Here is a 22666-nt window from a genome sequence, read left to right on the forward strand (position 1 = left end):
TGTGTGAAAGAGGCCTTAGATGGCGTGCAGAGATTAAATGGGTGTTACGGCTCCGCTCGTTTGCGCATCGGGAGGTAAGAGGAGCCTAAAAGGTCCCATCTACTGGTTCCCGCTGGGTCGCATGCTCAGGTATTGTGCACCCCTTGTATTCAGGAACATATACAGATGCACAATATCTGCCGCAACGCATACCGGCAAATATCAGACGTGCGGATGTGGCGCAGCGCTCACCCAAATCATCCATTTAAACACTCACGGATCTGACAGTGATGACCCGTCCTCACAATGGACCATCAATATTTTCATCCTGGAAAACCCCCTTTAAAAGAAAATTTAGGAAATAAAACACATAAAAGCTTTCACAAATAAAAGACATAATACCAAAACGGTGCACAAAACCCAAGAGCCGTACTAGGCAGTTCATCCAGCTTGCACATGCCTCAAAAACAAAAAAGCAAATTATTAAAACAACAACATAAAAAAAATAACACTATTTACGTGTTAGGAACCAACAACGGAGCTGAAAGCTGCCCAAAAAATAAAATAATGGTGCCACAAAAAAATGGGGATAAAAAGGTGATGCAGTGCATGCTCGCCCCGTGTCCGGCAGGGGGCTCAGACACGGGGGCAATAAACTGTCTAGTGGGGTCACACCTGAGTCTGAAGAACCGTATTCAGGCCACCAACCTCCCATGTTCTCGCCCTCGATTATTTCGCTGTTCTCCGTCGCGAGGTTTTGTTCTTCGAAACTTTTGTCGCTGAAGCTAAATTCATCCTGATGGAAACATAAAGGTGTAGATGAAGCGACTGTGGTGCGAGGCGATGGACGACGCTCTCCGGCACATCCGTCAAGAAACTTTGGGGAGACTTTGGGGACTCAGAGACTTTGGGGTTACGGAAATGTAAAGAAATGGAACTTTGCCGGAGCGAGGAAGGTCTCACCACCATCATCAGCTTCGATATCGGGATGACCGGAGCGAGGAAGGTCTCACCACCATCATCAGCTTCCATATCGGGATGACTGGAGCGAGGAAGCTCTCACCACCATCATCAGCTTCGATATCGGGATGACCGGAGCGAGGAAGGTCTCACCACCATCATCAGCTTCCATATCGGGATGACTGGAGCGAGGAAGCTCTCACCACCATCATCAGCTTCGATATCGGGATGACCGGAGCGAGGAAGGTCTCACCACCATCATCAGCTTCCATATCGGGATGACCGGAGCGAGGAAGGTCTCACCACCATCATCAGCTTCCATATCGGGATGACCGGAGCGAGGAAGCTCTCACCACCATCATCAGCTTCGATATCGGGATGACCGGAGCGAGGAAGGTCTCACCACCATCATCAGCTTCCATATCGGGATGACTGGAGCGAGGAAGCTCTCACCACCATCATCAGCTTCGATATCGGGATGACCGGAGCGAGGAAGGTCTCACCACCATCATCAGCTTCGATATCGGGATGACCGGAGCGAGGAAGCTCTCACCACCATCATCAGCTTCGATATCGGGATGACCGGAGCGAGGAAGGTCTCACCACCATCATCAGCTTCGATATCGGGATGACCGGAGCGAGGAAGGTCTCACCACCATCATCAGCTTCCATATCGGGATGACCGGAGCGAGGAAGGTCTCACCACCATCATCAGCTTCGATATCGGGATGACCGGAGCGAGGAAGGTCTCACCACCATCATCAGCTTCGATATCGGGATGACCGGAGCGAGGCAGGTCTCACCACCATCATCAGCTTCGATATCGGGATGACCGGAGCGAGGAAGGTCTCACCACCATCATCAGCTTCGATATCGGGATGACCGGAGCGAGGAAGCTCTCACCACCATCATCAGCTTCGATATCGGGATGACCGGATCCGCACCTTGCAAACGCTTTCCTGAGGATCATGCCGATCCCAACTACATCATGGACCTCCCAAATTTTAGCGTCTTGTCTTATTGACGCCTCCTGATTCTTCTCCCAACAGAATATATCAGGGGAGAGGATGATCGGCCGTGCTCAACTGCAGCCTCTAATCCTTTGGTTTCCTTGGACAATGAGCTGCTGCCCCTGGTGTCTGGCAGCGTCTTACTCCCTTCTGCACAATGAATACACAAGCACGCTCAGCCAAACCGAGCATGCAGATGTATGGGAGATTCAGCAGAGATCGCTAATCCCTAGCTATGGTGGATGGACACCTATACCACAAAGCAGATTAGGCACCAAGCACGTGACCAGAGCCAGACCCCGGCATCGCTCCCCATGGCGGTCAGCAGCTCATTCCTAGGGTGCAAAACAAGCTGTATATTGAGGGGCCTGTCTGATAAGTAAAGCGCTGCAGAATATGTTAGCGCTATATAAAAATTAGGCTACATGCGCATGCTGCTTTTTTTGCTGCTTTTTTGCTGCTTTTTTGGCTGCAGTTTTGTCAGCAGAACTTTCTGACATTTGACTTCCCAGAAAAGTCTATGAGAAGTCAGATTTGTCGTGCGCACATTGCAGTTTGTCAGCGTTTTTTTTGTCAAAAGTTTGTGACAAAAAAAATGCAGCATGTTCATTCTTCCTGCGTTTTTGTCAACATTTGTCACCCATTGAAATCAATGAGGGCATCAAAAACGCAGGAAATATGCATGCTAATCACAAGTGGTGCATTTTACCTGCCTTTTACCTGCGTTTTTGGTACCAAAAACGCAGGTGATTTGTCAGGAAGTGAGGTCAGGCAAGTGGTCCCGTCCCGTCCCGTCCTCCACGTGTTCCTGTTCCGTCCTCCATGTGTTCCCTGAAGTACCGCTGTCCCCAGGGGAGATGATGTGAAGGACGGGGACTATCAGCAGCGGTGGCAGCGAGAGAGAAAAATTAATGTTTTCAGCTGCCAATGTCCATCCCCCTCTCGCTGCCGCCGCCGATAGTCCCGTCCTCCACGTGTTCCCCGAAGTACTGCTGTCCCCAGCATGCACGCACAGGGGAGATGATGTGGAGGATGGGACTATCAGCAGCGGTGGCAGCGAGAGGGGGATGGACATTGGCAGCTGAAAACATTGATTTTTCCCTCTCGCTGCAGCCGCTGCTGAAAGTCCCGTCCTCCACGTGTTCCCCGAAGTACCGCTGTCCCCAGCGTGCACGCACAGGGAAGATGATGGACCCCTCTCACTGCCACCGCCACCGCTGAAAGTCCCGTCCTCCACGCTCCTGTCAGCTCCACGCAGTAGCGCGATCAACTGAGCTGTCACTGAAGTTACTCGCGGCCACCGCTGGATTCAGCGGTGGCCGCGGGTAACCTCAGTGACAGCTCAGCTGATCGCGCGGCTGTCTTCATTAGCTGCGTGGAGCTGACAGGAGCGGCGGTGTCTGCTGCTTCTCCGGTCACCTCCATGCAGCAGGGCTGGAAGCGACGCTGGAGGTCCGTGGATTACGCCGGACATGGAGGGCTTTGTCGGGGTTAATAAATTGGTAATGAGGGAATGTGTTTGTGTTTTTTATTTCTAATAAAGGATTTTTTCGGGTGTGTGTGTTTATTGACTGTAATTTACAGATTAATCATGGAAGGTATCTCGGGGAGACGCCTGACATGATTAATCTATGACTTATTGGCAGCTATGGGCTGCTGCCATTAACTCCTTATTACCCCGATTTGCCAACGCACCAGGGCAAATCGGGAGGAGCCGGGTACAGCCCCAGAACTGTCGCATCTAATGTATGCGGCCATTCTGGGCGGCTGCTGACTGATAGTTTTAGGCTGGGGGGCTCCCCATAACGTGGAGCTCCCCATCCTGAGAATACCAGCCTTCAGCCGTATGGCTTTATCTGGCTGGCATTAAAATTGGGGGGGACCGCACGCCAGTTTTTTTTAATTATTTATTTATTTCTATTTTTTTTTTTTCAATTCAATAAGCTTTATGGGTTTGTTTGAACTGAAAAATACATGAAACAATTGTTGACAAAACTGCAGCCAAAAAAGCACCAAAAAAGCACCAAAAACGCACCTACATTTTTTGTGAAATTTCTAGGCTCTCTCTGACAAGGTGCAGTTTTGGCTGCAGTTTGTGAACACAGAAAAGAAGCAGCGTGCGCATGTAGCCTTAAGATTTATTTATTTTATAGCTCAAACCCCTCCCTGCAAATACAGTCCACACCTTAAATATAACTGCCATATTTTTCTGATTATAAGACGCACATTTCGGAGGAAAAAGTGAGGGGTGCGTCTTATAAGCCGTATATCACTTACCGGGGCATGGTGGAGAGGGGTCACAGAAATCAGGGGCGATGTTTCACGCTCTGCTGTGCGCTGGGCTGTACTGAGGGCGGTGTGCTGTGGGCTCTGCTGCGGTGCACTATGGGATCTGTTGCGTTGTGGGTTCTGCTGCGGAGCGCTGAGGTGTGCTGTGGGCTCTGCTGCGGTGCGCTGTGGGCTCTGCTGCGGTGCGCTGTGGGCTCTGCTGCGGTGCGCAGTGGGCTCTGCTGCGGTGCGCAGTGGGCTCTGCTGCGGTGCGCAGTGGGCTCTGCTGCGGTGCGCAGTGGGCTCTGCTGCGGTGCGCAGTGGGCTCTGCTGCGGTGCGCAGTGGGCTCTGCTGCGGTGAGCAGTGGGCTCTGCTGCGGTGAGCAGTGGGCTCTGCTGCGGTGAGCAGTGGGCTCTGCTGCGGTGAGCAGTGGGCTCTGCTGCGGTGAGCAGTGGGCTCTGCTGCGGTGAGCTGTGGGCTCTGCTGCGGTGAGCTGTGGGCTCTGCTGCGGTGAGCTGTGGGCTCTGCTGCGGTGAGCTGTGGGCTCTGCTGCGGTGAGCTGTGGGCTCTGCTGCGGTGAGCTGTGGGCTCTGCTGCGGTGAGCTGTGGGCTCTGCTGCGGTGCGTTGTGGGCCCTGCTGTGGAGTGCTGGGGTCAGATGGAGCTCTCGGCTTAAGATCTTATCTGTGCAGGCGCCGCATCTGGGACACCCGCTGCACTGACGACAGCATTGCTCTACTTCAGCACCGCCCCTGCCTCATGTAACCCCGCTCCACCACCGCTGCCGCCCCCCTCTGATAAGACACCACTGGATTATAAGACAGACCCCATATTTTTTTTTTCTCTTTTTTTCCTCTAAATTTGGGGTGCGACTTACAGTGCTGGCCAAAAGTATTGGCACCCCTGCAATTCTGTCAGATAATACTCAGTTTCTTCTTGAATATAATTGCAATCACAAATTCTTTGGTATTATCTTCATTTATTTTGCTTGCAATGAAAAAACACAAAAGAGAATGAAACAAAAATCAAATCATTGATCATTTCACACAAAACTCCAAAAATGGCCCAGACAAAAGTATTGGCACCCTTAGCCTAATACTTGGTTGCACAACCTTTAGCCAAAATAACTGAACAACCGCTTCCAGTTCCATCAATGAGCTTCTTACAATGTTCTGCTGGAATTTTAGACCATTCTTCTTTGGCAATCTGCTCCAGGTCCCTGAGATGTGAAGGGGGCCTTCTCTGCCATTCTGAGATCTCTCCACAGGTCTTCTATGGGGTTCAGGTCTGGACTCATTGCTGGCCACTTTAGTAGTCTCCAGTGCTTTCTCGCAAACCATTTTCTAGTGCTTTTTGAAGTGTGTTTTGGGTCATTGTCCTGCTGGAAGACCCATGACCTCTGAGGGAGACCCAGCTTTCTCACACTGGGCCCTACATTATGCTGCAAAATTTGTTGGTAGTCTTCAGACTTCATAATGCCATGCACACGGTCAAGCAGTCCAGTGCCAGAGGCAGCAAAGCAACCCCAAACATCAGGGAACCTCCACCATGTTTGACAGTAGGGACCGTGTTCTTTTCTTTGAATGCCTCTTTTTTTTTTCCTGTAAACTCTATGTTGATGGCTTTTCCCAAAAAGCTCTACTTTTGTCTCATCTGACCAGAGAACATTCTTCCAAAACGTTTTAGGCTTTCTCGGTAAGTTCTTACAACTCCAGCCTGGCTTTTTTATGTCTCGGGGTAAGAAGTGGGGTCTTCCTGGGTATCCTACCATACAGTCCCTTTTCATTCAGACACCGGCGGATAGTACGGGTTGTCACTGTTGTACCCTCGGACTGCAGGGCAGCTTGAGCTTGTTTGGATGTTAGTCGAGGTTCTTTATCCACCATCCGCACAATCTTGCGTTGAAATCTCTCGTCAGTTTTTCTTTTCCTTCCACATCTAGGGAGGTTACCACAGTGCCATGCGCTTTACACTTCTTGATGACACTGCGCACCGTAGACACAGGAACTTTCAGGTCTTTGGAGATGGACTTGTAGCCTTGAGATTGCTCATGCTTCCTCACAATTTGGAGTCTCAAGTCCTCAGACAGTTCTTTGGTCTTCTCTCTTTTCTCCATGCTCAATGTGGTGCACACAAGGACACAGGACAGAGGCTGAGTCAACTTTACTCCATGTCACCGGCTGCAAGTGTGATTTATTATTGCCAGCACCTGTTAGGTGCCACAGGTAAGTTACAGGCGCTGTTATTACACAAATTACAGAAGCATCACAGGATTTTTCAAACAGTGCCAATACTTTTGTCCACCCCCTTTTTATGTTTGGTGTGGAATTAATCCAATTTGGCTTAATGACAATTTTTTTTTTTCATTGAAGACAAAATAAATGAAGATAATACCAAAGAATTTGTGATTGCAATCATTTTCAGGAAGAAACTGAGTATTCTCTGACAGAATTGCAGGGGTGCCAATACTTTTGGCCAGCACTGTATAAAACGAAAAATACGGTAAGTAATAAAGTAAAAAAATGGTTTTAAAGGCGTTTGTCTATTATGTAGATGACCCGCTGTGGAGGCCGGCATCCTGCCCAGCACCGCGAGTACCACTCCCACCCCCACGATCTCACGGACATCTCCAGCTATGGCCGGACCTTACAGAGGAGACTAGAGGAGGAGATCACATGGAACAATGGGGTAATAACGGACACGGACCCCGGGGTCTTACGGATACATTTGTGAGATTTTGCAATAACCTTGTATGATCTTGTGTCTCCAGTCGCCATATCCTCTATACCCCCCTCCCCCGCCTGTGCAGTGCGCGGCACTCACCTGTGCTTTGGCGGATCCCCGGCTGCCTTTCCTCCGCGCCGTCCTCAGCTTCCCCGGAGCTGCGCTCAGCTCTTCCTCCAGGTCCACCTGCCCTGAGTCCATGGCTGGATCGGAGCAGCCAGGAAAGAACCAGTCATCCTCAATCAGTTTTGTGCCACAGGATATCAGTTTACATCAATAGCTACACAATCAGATTATAAGCCCCTCAACCCCCCCCGAATCTACAGGAAAAACAAACCAGGACCCCTGAAGAGTCAGTGCGACCAGAGAGGGACACATTGGGGTCTGCGTTATGGAGTGTTACAACGTGCAAGTTAAAGGCCTCGGTCAATTTAAAGGGACGACAAAGAACAGATCAATGCGGATGATTACAACACGGAAGCATCGGGGTTTAGTGCGGAACACAGAAGTCACAGACGCAACAAAGCAACCAAGCCTCAGAGCCGGAATCACAGGGACAAATTCATTCTTTTGTGACCGATCTATAAACGGGTCACGTAACGCCACAGATCGGGGGCGAAAGAGCGCGAGGATCCTGCACTCGAAACCAGGACATTCCCATCGGTTTTGTTATATGAAGCAATGTTCAGTGATTAATAATTACCATGCAAAGAGGAAAGAAGCGTTATATCTGAAGCAGAAGTGACACCAGCGGAGCTCAGATATCTGTATGTACACAGCGACTGCGCCAGCAGAATGGCGAGTGCAGCTCCGGAGTATAATACAGGATCAGAACTGTAATGTATGTACACAGCGACTGCACCAGCAGAATAGCGAGTGCAGCTCCGGAGTATAATACAGGATCAGTAATGTAATGTATGTACACAGCGACTGCACCAGCAGAATAGTGAGTGCAGCTCTGGAGTATAATACAGGAGGTAACTCAGGATCAGTAATGTAATGTATGTACACAATGACTGCACCAGCAGAAAAGTGAGTGCAGCTCTGAAGTATAATACAGGATCAGTAATGTATGTACACAGTGACTGTACCAGCAGAATAGCGAGTGCAGCTCTGAAGTATAATACAGGATCAGTAATGTATGTACACAGTGACTGCACCAGCAGAATAGCGAGTGCAGCTCTGAAGTATAATATAGGATCAGTAATGTAATGTATGTACACAGTGACTGCACCAGCAAAATAGCGAGTGCAGCTCTGAAGTATAATATAGGATCAGTAATGTAATGTATGTACACAGTGACTGCACCAGCAAAATAGTGAGTGCAGCTCTGGAGTATAATATAGGATCAGTAATGTAATGTATGTACACAGTGACTGCACCAGCAAAATAGCGAGTGCAGCTCCGGAGTATAATACAGGATCAGTAATGTAATGTATGTACACAGTGACTGCACCAGCAGAATAGCGAGTGCAGCTCCGGAGTATAATACAGGATCAGTAATGTAATGTATGTACACAGTGACTGCACCAGCAGAATAGCGAGTGCAGCTCTGAAGTATAATATAGGATCAGTAATGTAATGTATGTACACAGTGACTGCACCAGCAAAATAGTGAGTGCAGCTCTGGAATATAATATAGGATCAGTAATGTAATGTATGTACACAGTGACTGCACCAGCAAAATAGCGAGTGCAGCTCCGGAGTATAATACAGGATCAGTAATGTAATGTATGTACACAGTGACTGCACCAGCAGAATAGCGAGTGCAGCTCTGAAGTATAATATAGGATCAGTAATGTAATGTATGTACACAGTGACTGCACCAGCAAAATAGCGAGTGCAGCTCCGGAGTATAATACAGGATCAGTAATGTAATGTATGTACACAGTGACTGCACCAGCAGAATAGTGAGTGCAGCTCTGGAGTATAATATAGGATCAGTAATGTAATGTATGTACACAGTGACTGCACCAGCAAAATAGCGAGTGCAGCTCCGGAGTATAATACAGGATCAGTAATGTAATGTATGTACACAGTGACTGCACCAGCAGAATAGTGAGTGCAGCTCTGAAGTATAATATAGGATCAGTAATGTAATGTATGTACACAGTGACTGCACCAGCAGAATAGCAAGTGCAGCTCCGGAGTATAATACAGGATCAGTAATGTAATGTATGTACACAGTGACTGCACCAGCAGAATAGTGAGTGCAGCTCTGAAGTATAATATAGGATCAGTAATGTAATGTATGTACATAGTGACTGCACCAGCAGAATAGCGAGTGCAGCTCTGGAGTATAATACAGGAGGTAACTCAGGATCAGTAATGTAATGTATGTACCCAGTGACTGCACCAGCAGAATAGTGAGTGCAGCTCTGGAGTATAATACAGGAGGTAATTCAGGATCAGTAATGTAATGTATGTACACAGTGACTGCACCAGGAGAATAGTGAGTGCAGCTCTGGAGTATAATACAGGATCAGTAATCTAATGTAAGTACACAGTGACTGCACCAGCAGAATAGTGAGTGCAGCTCTGAAGTATAATACAGGAGGTAATCTTCTGTAATATTGGAGACCTCAAGACGACTCGGTTGTGATCTGTTTCTTAAATCTGAACTCAGAAATTTCACTTTTGCTTCAAAAAGAAAACAAAAAGAATGAAGATTCATTATTGTGCAGCCCGATTTGTGTATAAAGCCTCAGTCAGTTCCTTCCCCGGAGGCCGATTCATCAGGACTGGAGGCCGTCGCACAATATACGGGGTCTACAGCGCCCACTAGTGGCTGAGAGCGTCAATTACTTATTATTACATTACAAAAGCAATGATCTGCTTGTGGTGACATGAATTGTGCGGTGTCCTGTGCACAGATAACGAGTCTGTAGATTTTACACAAAAAACCCCAATGTGTTAATTTAAAAAGAACGGATGATGTCACGGAGGTGCGAGTTACAGGGGTCTGATACCAGACATGCCCTTTAAATCGGGGAGAAAACAACGAGACCAAAATTCTGCAATAAATGAATTGAGCCCTGATAATAGACCATAGAGGTGGCTGAGCATGCGCATGCAATGTCCACCTGAATGGGGGTCCCGAAAACTGCAGGACAAGCCGCCCATCCAAATAAATGAATGAGCCGTAGACCTCTCATAATAACACATAATATGGAGTTGAATTGGTTTCCCCAGAATTATTCCCAGAATGGAGGTGCCATGTCACCCGGAGCAATGATTGCGCATGCGCAAAGGGGCGATGTTATCTATGGGACTGATGAAGGACGCCAAGCACTGCACATGGCTGTCTGTGTCAGTCCCATGGAGCATCAGAGCGCATGCGCACAGCTACCCTATTATCTATGGGACTGATGAAGGACGCCAAGTGCTGCACACGACTATCTCCATCAGTGCCATGGAGCAACAGAGCGCATGCGCACAGCTACCCTATTATCTATGGGACTGATGAAGGACGCCAAGTGCTGCACACGACTATCTCCATCAGTGCCATGGAGCGACAGAGCGCATGCGCGCAGCTGCCCTATTATCTATGGGACTGATGAAGGATGCCAAGCGCTGAACATGACTATTTCCATCAGTCCTATGAAGCGACAGAGCGCATGCACACAGCTGCTCTATTATCTATGAGATTGATGAAGGACGTCAAGCACTGCACACGACTGTCTCCATCAATCCCATGGAGCGTCAGAGCGCATGCGCACAGCTGCACTGTTATCTATGGGACTGATGAAGGATGCCAAGCACTGCGCACGACTATGTCCATCAGTCCCATAGAACGACAGAGCGCATGCACAGCTGCCCAATTATTTATGGGACTGATGAAGGACGCCAAGCGCTGCAGACGACTCTCTCCATCAGTGCCATGGACTGGATATGGAGTGACAGAGCGCATGCGCAGCAGCTGCTCTATAAATGTGAAAGAGAGGGGACACGTGACCTGTGTTCTCGTAATCGGTCACACGTCTACATCACACTAATGATATGAGCAGTGAAATATCGCGATCTTATATTGCAAAGACACAAGTCGTCCCGTAGCCTTATTCACGGTTTTGCTGCAGCGTGGTTAACACCGCCATATAGGCACAAGGAGCTGCGCCATCAGGTTTGCTTCAGCCCCGTGGGTTACAGGACGCTTCCACACCAGCCCACTACCACCCACTAGCCCAAATTTAAAAGGCTTTATCTGTGGACAGATTCCCTGTAAAATACAGTGACATCATCAGTTCCTTGTGAGGTCATCGGGGACAATCGCCAATATTTGCCCAGTCCGTGAAAAGGCTCCATTGTTTCTGCAGATTGAGCGGAAGCACAGAAGAGACGGAGCTGGTTAAATCAGAAGAATTAGTGCAAAATAAATCATAAAACAGCAGAGAGCGGGTTATGATGTTATAAAAGAAATGGAAACCGTACTGTAAACTAAACGCAGCCATGGCGTACCGCTGACTGTTTCCCCCGCTAGATAAGGCTCTGGGAGGAACGAGGCAGCGGTACGGCCCCGGCCGGCGCGGAGGAACCTGCATGCACAAAACTGATGGGAAACTGAGTTCTTAGTGGCTGATCGAATCGCAGAATGAGGTGGAGGAGTGAAGGAAGGGGGCGCCGAGCGCCGCAGCTCATCCGATGGGGGGAGAGGAAGAAAAAAACACAATGGAGTCATGCCCGGTCCACAAACAACAATGGAGCAACACACCGCCATCGCTCGCTCCGAGGGCAGGAGCCTCACAGGAAAGGTCCTCGTCAGATACAGTATGGGGCGAGGAGCTTGTGCCATTTAGGTGATAAAAATTAAAGAGGCGGTATAATATTAGAAAAACATGTCCGATTTCTACCAAAAACCAGACCAAGTGGTGTGCGGTATAACAAAACCAGAGAGTAATCACCCTCCCCAGGTCTAACACTGGATCCTAGTTTTTGTTTGGCTGTGGCGGTGAACATCACCGCTGCAGCCAATCACCGAGCTCAGCAGCTCTGCCGATGTAGATGGATGAGCCTCTGAGATCACTGACTGGCTGCAGTGGTACAATGTTGATTCTACACATCACCACTGCAGCTAATCACTGAGCTCAGCAGCACTGCCGATGTAGATGGCATGAGCCTCTGAGTTCACTACCTCGCTGCAGTGCTGATGTCATGTCGATTCTGCACATCACCGCTGCAGCCAATGACTGAGCTCAGCAGCGCTGCCGATGTAGATAGCGCAAGACTCGCTATCAGAGTTCACTGATTGACTGCAGTGATTTCATATTGATTCCAAACATCATCGCTGCAGCCAATCACGGAGCTCAGCAGCGCTGCCGATGTAGATGGAATGACCCTCTGATTTCACTGACATGACATCACTAGTGCAGCCAATCGATTCTGAACATCACCACTGCAGCCAATCACTGAGACCAGCAGCACTGCCAATGTAGATGGCACGAGCCTCTGAGTTCACTGACTGGCTGCACTGGTGATGCAATGTTGATTCTGTACATCAACACTGCAGCCAATCACTGAGACCAGCAGCACTGCCGATGTAGATGGTATGAGCCTCTGAGTTCACTGACTGGCTGCAGTGGTGATGTCATGTTGAATCTGCACATCAACACTGCAGACAATCACTGAGCTCATCAGCGCTGCTGATGTAGATGGCACAAGCCTCGGAGTTCACTAATTGGCTGCAGTATTTTTTTGAATTGTTCGCATCATATCACCATTGCATCCAAAAGATAGGAACAACATTGGCGATCAGGCACTGGACCAGGGGAGGGTGTGTACAGTCTAATTGTGTCATTTTACTGTAATGATATCGTTTGGGGAGCAATTATTAAATGGGCTGCACAGCACTGGAAAAACATGGCTGCTTTCCTCTATAGCCAGAGCCACCCCTGTGTACGGGTTGTGTATGGTATCACTCACGTCAGTGGCTCTAGGCTGTGATACCAGACACATCACGTGGACGGTGGTGGCACCGAAGACAGCGGCCATGTTTCTAATCCTGTACATTACCTGTGAAATCAATGGAAGCCCCCGTAATCCTCGCACTGTGTCTGCAGTTTGGAGAATGGGCTCCTGAGTGTCTCCTGCTATTACCGGTGCAGAGTTTATTTTCCATGCAAGGAGGATGATAATCACCAAGGAAAGAGTAACGACCGCCGAAGTGGAAGCTACCGCGAGACCTTTCCACCGATTAGACCACGTGAAGTCCCGACCACCAAGGAGGTATAATCATGTGTGCGTCTAAGTGATTCCAGACGATAAAAGCCACCGGCACACAGCGACAGATCACACGGAAGCGGTATGAGCGAAAGCAAAATGTGACCCCCTCCCCGACACACGGACAGGGGGTCCCTCACAGGATGTGGACATAAGCTGTGGCAGGATATATGCTGTGGTGGGCTGTAAGCCGTGGTGGGCTATAAACCATGGTGGGGCTATATGCTGTGGTGGGCTATAAGCCATGGTGGGGCTATATGCTGTGGTGGGCTATAAGCCATGGTGGGGCTATATGCTGTGGTGGGCTATAAACCATGGTGGGGCTATATGCTGTGGTGGGCTATAAACCATGGTGGGGCTATATGCTGTGGTGGGCTATAAACCATGGTGGGGCTATATGCTGTGGTGGGCTATAAACCATGGTGGGGCTATATGCTGTGGTGGGCTATGAGCCCTGGTGGGCAGCTCGGTCTACCGAGTCATCGTCATCAGTTTGGTTGGTCAAATGCAACCAATACAGATGGAAACAAACGACGCCAGAGAGACCGGGTGCCAGCACTTGTGAGTGTCCGCCATTCACCACCATAGGGGTCATTAGTTATATAATCCTTCTTTATTAGAGCTGGAGCTGTGTAAGGCTCTGTTCACATTGTGTGTTGTGACCAGGTCTGGTGTATGCACCAGTAAAGCTCCGGGCACATCGGCCGCATGTAGCCGAAGGCCCCCAATCACATGGAGCGCACAGAGGAACCCAGTAATAAGTATAGGAAAGATATCATTTTTGCTGCCTGCAGCCACCACTAGGGGGAGCTTGGGGCAGACAATATTAGACTCAATCAGTAAAGTGCATATAGTGAGGTAGAGCGCCCCCCGGCTATAATTTACCTCTACGCATCAGCAGACCATTTTAGATTAGAAAAATGCAAACTGGTGTTCAATGGTGGACACTGACTGTGCACATCAGCCACGTTGTAGATGGTGGACACTGACCGTGCACATCAGCCACGTTGTAGATGGTGGACACTGACTGTGCACATCAGCCACGTTGTAGATGGTGGACACTGACTGTGCACATCAGCCACGTTGTAGATGGTGGACACTGACCGTGCACATCAGCCACGTTGTAGATGGTGGACACTGACTGTGCACATCAGCCACGTTGTAGATGATGGACACTGACTGTGCACATCAGCCACGTTGTAGATGGTGGACACTGACTGTGCACATCAGCCACGTTGTAGATGGTGGACACTGACCGTGCACATCAGCCATGTTGTAGATGGTGGACACTGACTGTGCACATCAGCCACGTTGTAGATGGTGGACACTGACCGTGCACATCAGCCACGTTGTAGATGGTGGACACTGACTGTGCACATCAGCCACGTTGTAGATGGTGGACACTGACCGTGCACATCAGCCACGTTGTAGATGGTGGACACTGACTGTGCACATCAGCCACGTTGTAGATGGTGGACACTGACCGTGCACATCAGCCACGTTGTAGATGGTGGACACTGACCGTGCACATCAGCCACGTTGTAGATGGTGGACACTGACTGTGCACATCAGCCACGTTGTAGATGATGGACACTGACTGTGCACATCAGCCACGTTGTAGATGGTGGACACTGACTGTGCACATCAGCCACGTTGTAGATGGTGGACACTGACCGTGCACATCAGCCATGTTGTAGATGGTGGACACTGACTGTGCACATCAGCCACGTTGTAGATGGTGGACACTGACCGTGCACATCAGCCACGTTGTAGATGGTGGACACTGACTGTGCACATCAGCCACGTTGTAGATGGTGGACACTGACCGTGCACATCAGCCACGTTGTAGATGGTGGACACTGACTGTGCACATCAGCCACGTTGTAGATGGTGGACACTGACCGTGCACATCAGCCACGTTGTAGATGATGGACACTGACCGTGCACATCAGCCACGTTGTAGATGGTGGACACTGACTGTGCACATCAGCCATGTTGTAGATGATGGACACTGACTGTGCACATCAGCCACGTTGTAGATGGTGGACACTGACTGTGCACATCAGCCACGTTGTAGATGGTGGACACTGACCGTGCACATCAGCCACGTTGTAGATGGTGGACACTGACTGTGCACATCAGCCACGTTGTAGATGGTGGACACTGACCGTGCACATCAGCCACGTTGTAGATGGTGGACACTGACCGTGCACATCAGCCACGTTGTAGATGATGGACACTGACTGTGCACATCAGCCACGTTGTAGATGGTGGACACTGACTGTGCACATCAGCCACGTTGTAGATGGTGGACACTGACTGTGCACATCAGCCACGTTGTAGATGGTGGACACTGACCGTGCACATCAGCCACGTTGTAGATGGTGGACACTGACCGTGCACATCAGCCACGTTGTAGATGGTGGACACTGACTGTGCACATCAGCCACGTTGTAGATGATGGACACTGACTGTGCACCTCAGCCACGTTGTAGATGGTGGACACTGACTGTGCATATCAGCCACGTTGTAGATGGTGGACACTGACCGTGCACATCAGCCACGTTGTAGATGGTGGACTCCTCTCAAGACTAAGAGTAAACTGGATATCCAGCAGTGAGCCAATGATAGAGAATGGGCGGCCATTTTGCCGGACGCTGAGCGGACGATGGTGATGGTAACGGACATTTACCTTCTCTCTCCTCCTCGATCTGCGCCATTCTGAAGACCATAGCGGACGAGTCTTCTCGGTCCTGATCCGTGGCCATGTCGGTCTCTGGACTCATCTCGCTCCATTCCAGGAGGGGATTCTGCATGTCGTCCACACTGCCGGACTCACTGGTCTGAAACCATCGCACGGAAGGGTCACGTATAGAGAACGACGGGCACCGTACAATAACAATACAGCCACACTGTGCTATTCGGGTGGGTGGGTGCCCCCTGCAATCTGAATCCATTGACTTACCATGCAACGTGGACGGTACGAGCGTGATCAAAGAGGGAACTTCAGAGTGATACAATGATGGCATAACGCAAGGATATAACTGCACGGAATGATTGGTGGGGGTCTGACCTTGCGGACCCCCACTGATCCATAAAATAAAAGGGGAGCAGCATCCTGATACCTTCACATTTTTGTCCCTGCTTCCACGGTTCATCCACCTGGGAAATGCAGCGTGACCCATTCACTTCAATGTAAATGCGCCGCACTTTCCCTGCACAATGGGTGGGCGACGGAGACTATTGTGTGGGGAAAGACGGCGCCGATTTAGTACATGCCCGTGTTATTCCGGCTGCCGGATTACCCCTTTAATATTTGCAGAAACCCAATGTAACCCACCGATGAAGGGAGCGGAGCTGGATTACCCCTTTAATATTTGCAGAGCTGGATTACCCTTTTAATATTTGCAGCACCTTCATGTATCCCACCTATGAAGGGAGCGGAGCCGGATTACCCCCTTAATATTGCAGCACCTTCATGTAACCCACCGATGAAGGGAGTGGAGCTGGATTACCCCTTTAATATTTGCAGCACCTTCATGTAACCCACCGGTGAAGGGAGCGGAGCCGGATTACCCCTTTAATATTTGCAGCACCTTCACGTAACCCACCGATGAAGGGAGCGGCACCGGATTACCCCTTTAATATTTGCAGCACCTTCATGTAACCTACCGATGCAGGGAGTGGAGCCGGATTACCCCTTTAATATTTGCAGAAACCCAACATAACCCACTGATGAAGAGAGCGGAGCTGGATTACCCCTTTAATATTGCAGCACCTTCATGTAACCCACCGGTGAAGAGAGCGGAGCCGGATTATCCCTTTAATACTCGCAGCACCTTCATGTAACCCACCGGTGAAGAGAGCGGAGCCGGATTATCCCTTTAATATTTGCAGCACCTTCATGTAACCCACCGGTGAAGAGAGCGGAGCTGGATTACCCCTTTAATATTTGCAGCACCTTCATGTAACCCACCGATGAAGAGAGCGGAGCCGGATTATCCCTTTAATATTTGCAGCACCTTCACGTAACCCACCGGTGAAGAGAGCGGAGCTGGATTACCCCTTTAATATTTGCAGCACCTTCACGTAACCCACCGGTGAAGAGAGCGGAGCCGGATTATCCCTTTAATATTTGCAGCACCTTCATCTAACCCACTTATGAAGGGAGTGGAGCCGGATTACCCCTTTAATATTGCAGCACCTTCATGAAACCCACCGGTGAAGGGAGCGGCACCGGATTACCCCTTTAATATTTGCAGCACCTTCATGTAACCTACCGATGCAGGGAGCGGAGCCGGATTACCCCTTTAATATTGCAGCACCTTCATGTAACCCACCGGCGAAGAGAGCGGAGCCGGATTATCCCTTTAATATTGCAGCACCTTCATGTAACCCACCGGTGAAGAGAGCGGAGCCGGATTATCCCTTTAATATTCGCAGCACCTTCATGTAACCCACCGATGAAGGAAGCGGAGACGGATTACCCCCTTAATATTGCAGCACCTTCATGTAACCCACCGATGAAGGGAGCGGAGCCGGATTACCCCATTAATATCTGCAGCACCCAGAGGAGTGTGTGAGTGGATCACCTGTGAATCCGCTCTTTTTGCCACCTGCTCCAGATCCGCCTGCAGGATCCGCTGCTGCTCTTCGTACACCACGAGCTTGGTCAGAAGATGTTCTACAGAAAAAAAGAGAAAAATACATCACGATTTCATCAAGACATGAAGACTTCTATCCATTCCTACAGTCAAGATGTGCACCTTACACATTCCCCCCTTTCCAGAATCCGTGCACTATTAACTCCTCTTCTAACGTGGCTTTCCATGTCAGCGTCGTGCTGCATCCGTGACTTCCAGAAAACTAAAATGTGACGTTTGTCTTCTGCATAACCTATAGTAATCGGTCCGCAGTACTCGTAGCTGTCAGATGGGCTCACAATCATCATCCTTGGTAGCACATCGACCATAACAAACAGCACATGCGCTGCCGATAATATTCTATGCATGCAGAACAATTGCACTAAACATCCTTCTTTGTGCAGAGTTGTGGTCACCTCTCCATCGACCGTTACATGACAGCTTGATAAAAGGCTTACATGCCGCTGATCTGCAGTCCTAGGGGTTACCCACCTTTTACATTTTTTTTTCTTACTTAAAATAAATTAACTTCTGGCTAAAATGTATTTTTGTTATTGGGTTTCATTAAAACTGTTGCCCTGCTTGCCTTCTAGAGCTTCTGTGTTGCACAGTGTTTATTCCCTGGCTGCAGAATGAGTTAACTGAGAAACCACTGGCGAGCTCATTCTGAGGGCCTGTGCACATGCTGCAGTTTTTGAGAGCAGTTTTTTTTTTTTTTTTTAAATCTGCATGCCTCTCCTGAAGCCAGCAAAGTCTATGGGATTTTAGATTTGCTGTGCACACGGTCCATTTTTCTTGTGCGGTTTTGGTGCAGATTTTGATGCAGAAAAAAATCCGCAGCATGTCAATTGTTGATCCGGTTTAGCAACATTTTTTGCACCCATTGACTTAAATTCATTGACTTTCTTGCTAGCCCAAAAAACTGCATCCGGTTTTGACGCATTTTTTTGCCACACCGAGCAGATCTGGTGCAGAAACTTTTTGCACCAAATCTGCAGCGTGTGCACATAGCCTGACAGTTTGAAAACTTTTTGATCTTTTCTGAGCTTCTCTCAGATGTTTTTTGACCAACGACCACATCAAAGTTTTAAGGGAATCAGTCTCCAGGTTTCTGCTCCTCCATCTGTCTCAAGGTTTTTGTTCCCCCATTTGAGAGCAGCATAATATAGAGACAGAGACCCTGATTCCAGCGATGTGTCACTTACTGAGCTGTTTGCTGTCATTTTGGTAAAATCAATGTTTTCTCTGCTGCAGATCTACCAGTTATATGGAGCTTATGAATATGCTGGACTACCTGTAGAGGCCAAGTAGTCCTGTAATGATAATCTACTGCTGATTAAACTGTGATTTTATCAAAACTACACTAAGCAGCTCAGTAAGTGACACATTGCTGGAATCAGGATCTCTGCCCCTACATTATGCTGCTCTCAGATTAAGGGGCACCACATCTGCAGCGTGTGCACATAGCCTGACAGTCTGCAACTTTCTGATCTTTTCTGAGCTTCTTTCAGATAATTATTGACCAGCAACCACATCAAATATTTAAGGGAATCTCTCTCCAGGTTTTTGTTCCCCCATCTGGGAGTGGTATAATGTAGAGACAGAGACCCTGATTCCAGTGATGTGTCACTCACTGAGCTATTTGCTGTCATTTTTATAAAATCAATGTTATCTTTGCTGCAGATCTAGCAGTTATACAGACTCATGAATATGCTGGACTACCTGTAGAGGCCAAGTAGTCCTGTAATGATAATCTCCTGCTGATTAAACTGTGATTTTATCAAAACTACACTAAGCAGCTCAGTAAGTGACACATTACTGGAATAAGGATCTCTGCCCCTACACTATGCTGCTCTCAGATTAAGGGGCAGAAACCTGATGACCGATTCAGTTGTGGGTTCAGTTTTGATGACCGAGGGACCTATAAACCGTCAGTAAAAATTGTATGACAAGTCCTGTGCTTTTACCGTTAATAGACTGCAAATCTGCGGCGGATTCCAGCTTCACCTCCAGCGCTTTCTTCTCCTCCTCCAGTTCGCCGATGCGCACGGACAATGCCGACAGCTCCTGGTTCTTTGTTTCAGACTATGAAAGATGAGGATGGAAAAAAACAATTAGGAAGAAAAAAAGAAAATAAAGGGGAGATGCAGAGAACGGACAGTGACAGGCGCGAAAACTAGAGGACAGTCATTAGGAAGATTCTGAGAACCAGGCAGGTGGGAAAGAAGAGAAAAGATGGAGGACAGGCCAAACAAGAGCGGTACTTGTACAATTTTCAGTTCTTCTTCCAACTGCCTGATTCTGGATTTGGACCATGCCTTCATTTTAAGGAATTTTGCATCGGATCTACTTGCCTCTTCGGTTTTCAACTTTACTTCATCTGAAAGAAATAAAAAGAATGAATGATATGCTAAAAAAATAAAATAAAAAATAAAAAGCTATCCCCATATCTGCTAGTTAAAATTTCCAGCTACTAGCCTGCCTGACATGTTTCGCCATAACTGGCTTCATCAGGGAATTAGCCTAAATCTCTGATGAAGCCAGTTATGGCGAAACATGTCGAGCAGGCTAGTAGCTGGAAATTTTAACTAGCAGATATGTGGATAGGAGATGACACATATATGGGAATTTAATAATCAGTTGGTCGGCGGCCAGCTGATACCGTGTATTACAATAGGAATTGGTACTCTTACAGTCCTTCCCCCTTCTGTCATTTTAATGATAGTCATTTAATTTATGAATGAAAAGTTAATATTTTATTGATCTTTAATTATGGTACCTCTAATTGCCCTTGTACATAGCCATGACTGGCGCCGACTTCGATTATTGCAGTTTACCCATTTAATGTTGCTGACAGTTTCTGATAGCAGCATATAAACGGTTGCGTTCGTTCTGTGCGCAGTTTCAAGCTCCAAAAAAAAAAAAAAACTAACCATGTTTGAATTACTCCCCTGTTGTGAATGTCATCCGAGTGGGTGCTGGTGTGGAGCTCCCTCTGGTGGCCAGGAATGGTAATCAAGCTGAGTCTGAATCTGTGACCCAGACAGGTGTTGGAGTTAATTGGGAATCCAGGAAGTCCTATTACAAATCAGCCTAGTGTATTTAGGTAAGTAGTTTCTGCCTGGTGGTCACCGGTGATAGATGTTCCTGCCTGCTTCTGAAGATGGCTGGGAGTTTTCCCTTCAGTTTCTCCCATTTCGTCTGTGCCTAAATCTACTCCAGATAAGTTTACTAGTTTCTGTGCTTAATTGCTGAAATTGCACTTAAGGTTGTTTCTGCTTATTCCATTTGGTTCTGTGTTTGGTTTCTTGTATGTGTGGATCTGTCTCTCTGCTTTTGGGAGCAGGGCAGCTCCCCCAGGAAGAAAGGGAGCTTGCTCCCTGGTTCGTGTTTGGATTATTTGCAATTCAGAATATTATTTGTTCTGTGATTTTGTTCCTTCCCGTTATATCTGCAGTTCTGTTTAAAGTGTCTGGCACAAGAGTACCTGATATAGTTGGGGAGAGACCGTGTGGTCTTAGTTTTTTTTTTTTTATATATATCAGGAGTTTGGTATTTTTTGCTGGCCGCAATGAGTTATCTGTCCTGTTGTATCTAGTAAGTCGGGCCTCACCTTTGCTAACCTATATTTTCTGTGTATTGTGTTTTCTTTCATCACCGTCGTTACATGTTGGGGGCTTGCTAGTTGTTTGGGGACAGCTCCGAGGCAAGTTAGGATTCCTCAATTGTATCTTTGAGGTGTTGCAAGTTTCTCCGGCAGTGACGAGGTGTCTAGGTGTGTTAGGAACATCCCACTGCTATTTCTAGTGTTGTCTGATAGATAGGGGGATGAGATTAGCTCAGTTTCCAACTACTGTTTTCCTTGATTAATGGGATTTTTTGTGATCGGCCACGGTTACCAGATCATAACACTCCCCTTTACCCAGATTAAAAAATATTATTATTATTATGAATAATAATAATAATAAGAATAATAATTTAAAAAAATAAATAAATGTCTGGCCATAAAATTAATAAACCCATGCAATTAAGAAAAAAAAAATAAAATCTGATTTTTTTTTGCCAGTTCTTTCTATACCGGTATATTATATTGGGGGGGAAAAAACTGTCAAAAAATTTGATGGACCAATAACAAAAAAAAAATAAAATAAAATATGGATCTTGGAAAAACAAAAGCGGAAAAATATAAATTGTCCATGATATAAAGGGGTTAAACCCAAGTGTAGGAAATTTTTCCGGCCTGACTGGGATGTCAGGACTTGGGCATTTACCGGTCACATTTCAGAGTGCCCTTACTGTTACCTTGTAGTTTGCTGACGGCAGAGTTTGCGGTGGTGCCGGTCCCTTCCCGGGGGTCTCCGGGGCTCGCCAGGCCTTGGAGCTGGTTCTGTAATTGTTGTATAGTCTGGGATTTCTCCTGCATTTCGCCATCATGCGTCTCTTTAATTTCTTGCAGGGCCGTGCTGTGCCGCAGGCTGAGCGCTCGCACCTCGGTCTCGTGCTTCTCCATCATGTCTTTCAGTTGTGCCCTCATCACGTGCTTCTCCGCATCCAGCTTCGATTGCAAATTCTGCTTTTCAGACTGGAGAAACCTGGACGTCTCGGCCATTTCCTGGAAAAAAAACCAAAAACATAAAAGAAGTGGCACACAGTCCTATCTCTGTTAGTCTCCTAAACAATCAATGGTGCGACATCCGGACCCAAACAATGACCTACTCTATGGATAAGTTATAATTTGATGAGTTGGGACAACCCCTTTAAATATCGTCCAGCCAGAAACTACTAAAGTGCACCAATCAACAGGATTTTCCTATATAAACTAAAGCTATACTGGCACTATCAGACTGATTCTATACATACAGTGCTATA

At 47.9% G+C, this 22666-nt stretch overlaps 1 protein-coding gene across 5 annotated transcripts in view; it reads right to left on the reverse strand.

Annotated features, from left to right (window-relative positions):
- Positions 1–22666, reverse strand: part of LOC142255331 (uncharacterized) — a 110326-nt gene that overhangs the window by 59551 nt on the left and 28109 nt on the right. For 2 of the 5 annotated variants that reach the window (XM_075326884.1, XM_075326880.1), the window contains exons 10-16: positions 22100–22409; positions 20068–20177; positions 19765–19882; positions 17747–17838; positions 15847–15997; positions 7041–7144; positions 655–775 (exon numbers count right to left, since the gene is read on the reverse strand). In XM_075326884.1, coding sequence (XP_075182999.1) covers positions 655–775; positions 7041–7144; positions 15847–15997; positions 17747–17838; positions 19765–19882; positions 20068–20177; positions 22100–22409 — 1006 coding nt within the window. The remainder of the gene's footprint in view (positions 1–654; positions 776–7040; positions 7145–15846; positions 15998–17746; positions 17839–19764; positions 19883–20067; positions 20178–22099; positions 22410–22666) is intronic. The other 3 variants (XM_075326883.1, XM_075326882.1, XM_075326881.1) reach the window with 3 other exon arrangements.

The sequence above is a fragment of the Anomaloglossus baeobatrachus genome, chromosome 10 (genome assembly GCF_048569485.1).
Source record: "Anomaloglossus baeobatrachus isolate aAnoBae1 chromosome 10, aAnoBae1.hap1, whole genome shotgun sequence".
Taxonomy (NCBI): domain Eukaryota; kingdom Metazoa; phylum Chordata; class Amphibia; order Anura; family Aromobatidae; genus Anomaloglossus; species Anomaloglossus baeobatrachus.